The sequence below is a fragment of the Lucilia cuprina genome, chromosome 2 (genome assembly GCF_022045245.1).
Source record: "Lucilia cuprina isolate Lc7/37 chromosome 2, ASM2204524v1, whole genome shotgun sequence".
In the NCBI taxonomy this organism is placed as follows: Eukaryota; Metazoa; Arthropoda; class Insecta; order Diptera; family Calliphoridae; genus Lucilia; species Lucilia cuprina.
In genome coordinates, this window is record NC_060950.1 from 66,382,065 (window position 1) to 66,384,831 (window position 2,767).

The 2,767-nt window shown below is 34.7% G+C and overlaps 1 protein-coding gene across 1 annotated transcript; it reads left to right on the forward strand.

Annotated features, from left to right (window-relative positions):
• Window positions 1–2: 2 nt before the first annotated feature.
• LOC111683076 (nuclear hormone receptor FTZ-F1 beta) lies at window positions 3–2,656 on the forward strand (the record flags this gene model as incomplete). Its single annotated transcript, XM_046956169.1, has 4 exons — window positions 3–578; window positions 1,962–2,111; window positions 2,200–2,302; window positions 2,475–2,656. Coding segments are annotated over 4 exons (996 nt in total), but the record flags the coding sequence as incomplete, so codon positions are not given.
• Between the last annotated feature and the right edge of the window lie 111 nt (window positions 2,657–2,767).

Consider the following 2,767-nt stretch of genomic DNA (forward strand, 5'->3'; position numbering starts at 1 on the left):
AACAACATTCTTCACAATTGCAACATCAACTGCAGCAACGTTTAAATCCTCCCCTACAATCGCCTCAACAATCCTCCAATGGTTATGGTGGCACTCAAACTTCCAGCACTACCATCAAAACTGAGCAAACAGATCCTTATGGCAAAAATCTCTCCTCGGCCCATTCATCACCTTCTTTAAATGGTTTAAATTCATCGTCACGTTTACATACTCATAATGCCTCCTCTTCTTCGTCCTCCTGCAATTCCGCCTCCTCCTCTAATTCACTGCATCACAACAGTATTCCCCAGCTATTACAAGAGATCATGGATGTTGAACATCTTTGGCAATATACCGATGCCGAATTGGCGCGTCTCAATCAACCCTTGACCTCGTCGTCCAGTTCAGCTTCACTCAATTCCAATTCAACGGATTCTTCTGCAGCTGCCAATCAAATGACCAATCCACTGCTGGCCAGTGCTGGTCTATCGTCTAGCACCAATCCCGATTTGATAGCACATCTGTGCAAGGTGGCCGATCATCGTCTATATAAGATTGTTAAGTGGTGCAAGAGTTTGCCGTTATTTAAGAATATATCGGTAAGTGAAACATTTTGTTTTTTGAAATTGTGAGAGAAAAGAGATTAAAGAGAGTTTTAGAAGGAAATAGGAGACTTTCTATGAGAATCCAAAAGTTGAGTAATTAACTTCAAGATGAAAAGGGAAATTCTTTGTAAGATTATTGGCTTTTAGGAGATCCCTTGTGTAGGATGAAGTGGGCATAAGTCCTTAGAGAATATGTCTCCTTGTTTACGATGAAGATGAGAGAGAAAGAGAAAGAGAGAAAGGGAAAGATAGAGAGTCCAAAACACGTTCAATAGATTGAAGGTGTATTTGACTATTTCGATTTATATCGAATCTTAAACGATCATTTTATGATCAGTCCTAGTGCGACTGATCTTCATGTATGTAAAATCCCTTAGTGTATATGTTTCCTTGTTTTAAAGAAGAAGATAAGAGAGAAAGAGAGAGAAAGAGAGAGAGAGGAAGATATACAGAGTCTAAAACAAGTTCTACAGATTGAAGGTATATTCGACTATTTCGAATTATATTGAATCTTATACGATCATTTTATGATCAGTCCTAAGTTTTTGATAAGTTCTGAGTTCCAGAAAGTGTGTCCCCGATAGTCTGTATAAGAGTTCTTAAATATGATCTTCTGAATTTGAGATCAATATTTATGAAAGTTACAAAGAGTACTTCTTGTAAGTAGATTTCCTTTAAGTCTTTCAAGAAGTCTTGTCCGATATTGTCTAAAAAGTTTCGCGAGTGTTTTGTAGTGATTCAATCTGTTTTATGATTATGAATACAACTTGAAATTATAGATTTCAAGATACAAAAAAAGGTCTGAAAGACCTAAAACAAGTTGGAGTTCGAGAGATCATTAAAAATCTATAAAGACTTAGAAGCAGTGATTTACATTTACGATTCAAAGTCGTGAAATGTTTTCAAGATATCAAGAAATTTATGTGTAAATGAAGAATTAAGATAGTGGATTATGAAGATATAACCTCAGTTCGAGATAAAATACTAATAAGAAGAATCAAGAAACTAATTTGTAGACAGGATTTTGAAGAGTGCGTGAAGAAGTTAACAAGCACTAATAGGATCAAAAGATGAAGTTTTAAGTAACCCTGAGGCTTCAAAACTATGGATCAAAGGTTATGGACAGTTTTCAAGATACATAGGAAGCAAGATTTCAAATCAAGTACAAGTTTTGAACGATGTTAGAGGGCGTAGTTAAGACACAAGTCAAGATCAAGATAACAAGTAATTGGAAAGTTTTGTGAACAAAATTTTTGTATGCAGTATTCAAGAAACCTTAAGAAGTCGGTGTTGGTCCATCTACATAGCTTAAGTTCCTGTATTTTCTGAGTTAATCAAACTAACAGCTGCCTTGTTCTTTTTTATATTTTTTTCAAGATTGACGATCAAATTTGTCTACTCATCAACTCATGGTGTGAACTTTTACTTTTCTCCTGTTGTTATCGTTCCATCGATACACCGGGAGAAATAAAAATGTCACTGGGTAAAACAATAACACTGCCACAGGCAAAATTAACTGGTTTTCAGGTGAGATCGTATGATAATGCACATTATGTTATTAAGAGAAATTTTAATTAATTTTATACAAAATCTATATATATTTGCACTACATTAGCCCTGCATTGAAAGAATGCTGAATCTGACAGATCATTTAAGGCGTCTACGTGTCGATCGTTATGAATATGTTGCTATGAAAGTTATTGTACTGCTGCAATCCGGTAAGTAAATTTAAAGGACTCGGAGGGAAATTAAAAACAAAAAGAAAGCAGGAAAAAGGTCCCAGATCTTTTCTTACATTAATTGTTATTCCGCGTGTGTTTAAAAATTTTCCTCTGGTTCCTTTTTGTTTTTTTTCGTTTAGTAATAACTTTGTTTGTTTTCCCTGTCTAGATACTTCCGAACTACAAGAACCCGTTAAGGTTAGAGAATGTCAAGAGAAGGCTTTGCAAAGTTTACAGGCCTATACATTGGCTCATTATCCCGATTGTCCATCGAAATTTGGTGAATTATTATTGCGTATACCCGATCTGCAGAGAACTTGTCAGGTGAGTTTTTGAACTTTTTATAAAGAATGTGTTATTATTCTTTATATATTATATAATCCGATTATAATGTTGCATAACACATTATAATCCGATTATCATGTTGTATTACACATTATAATCCGATTATAATGTTGTATA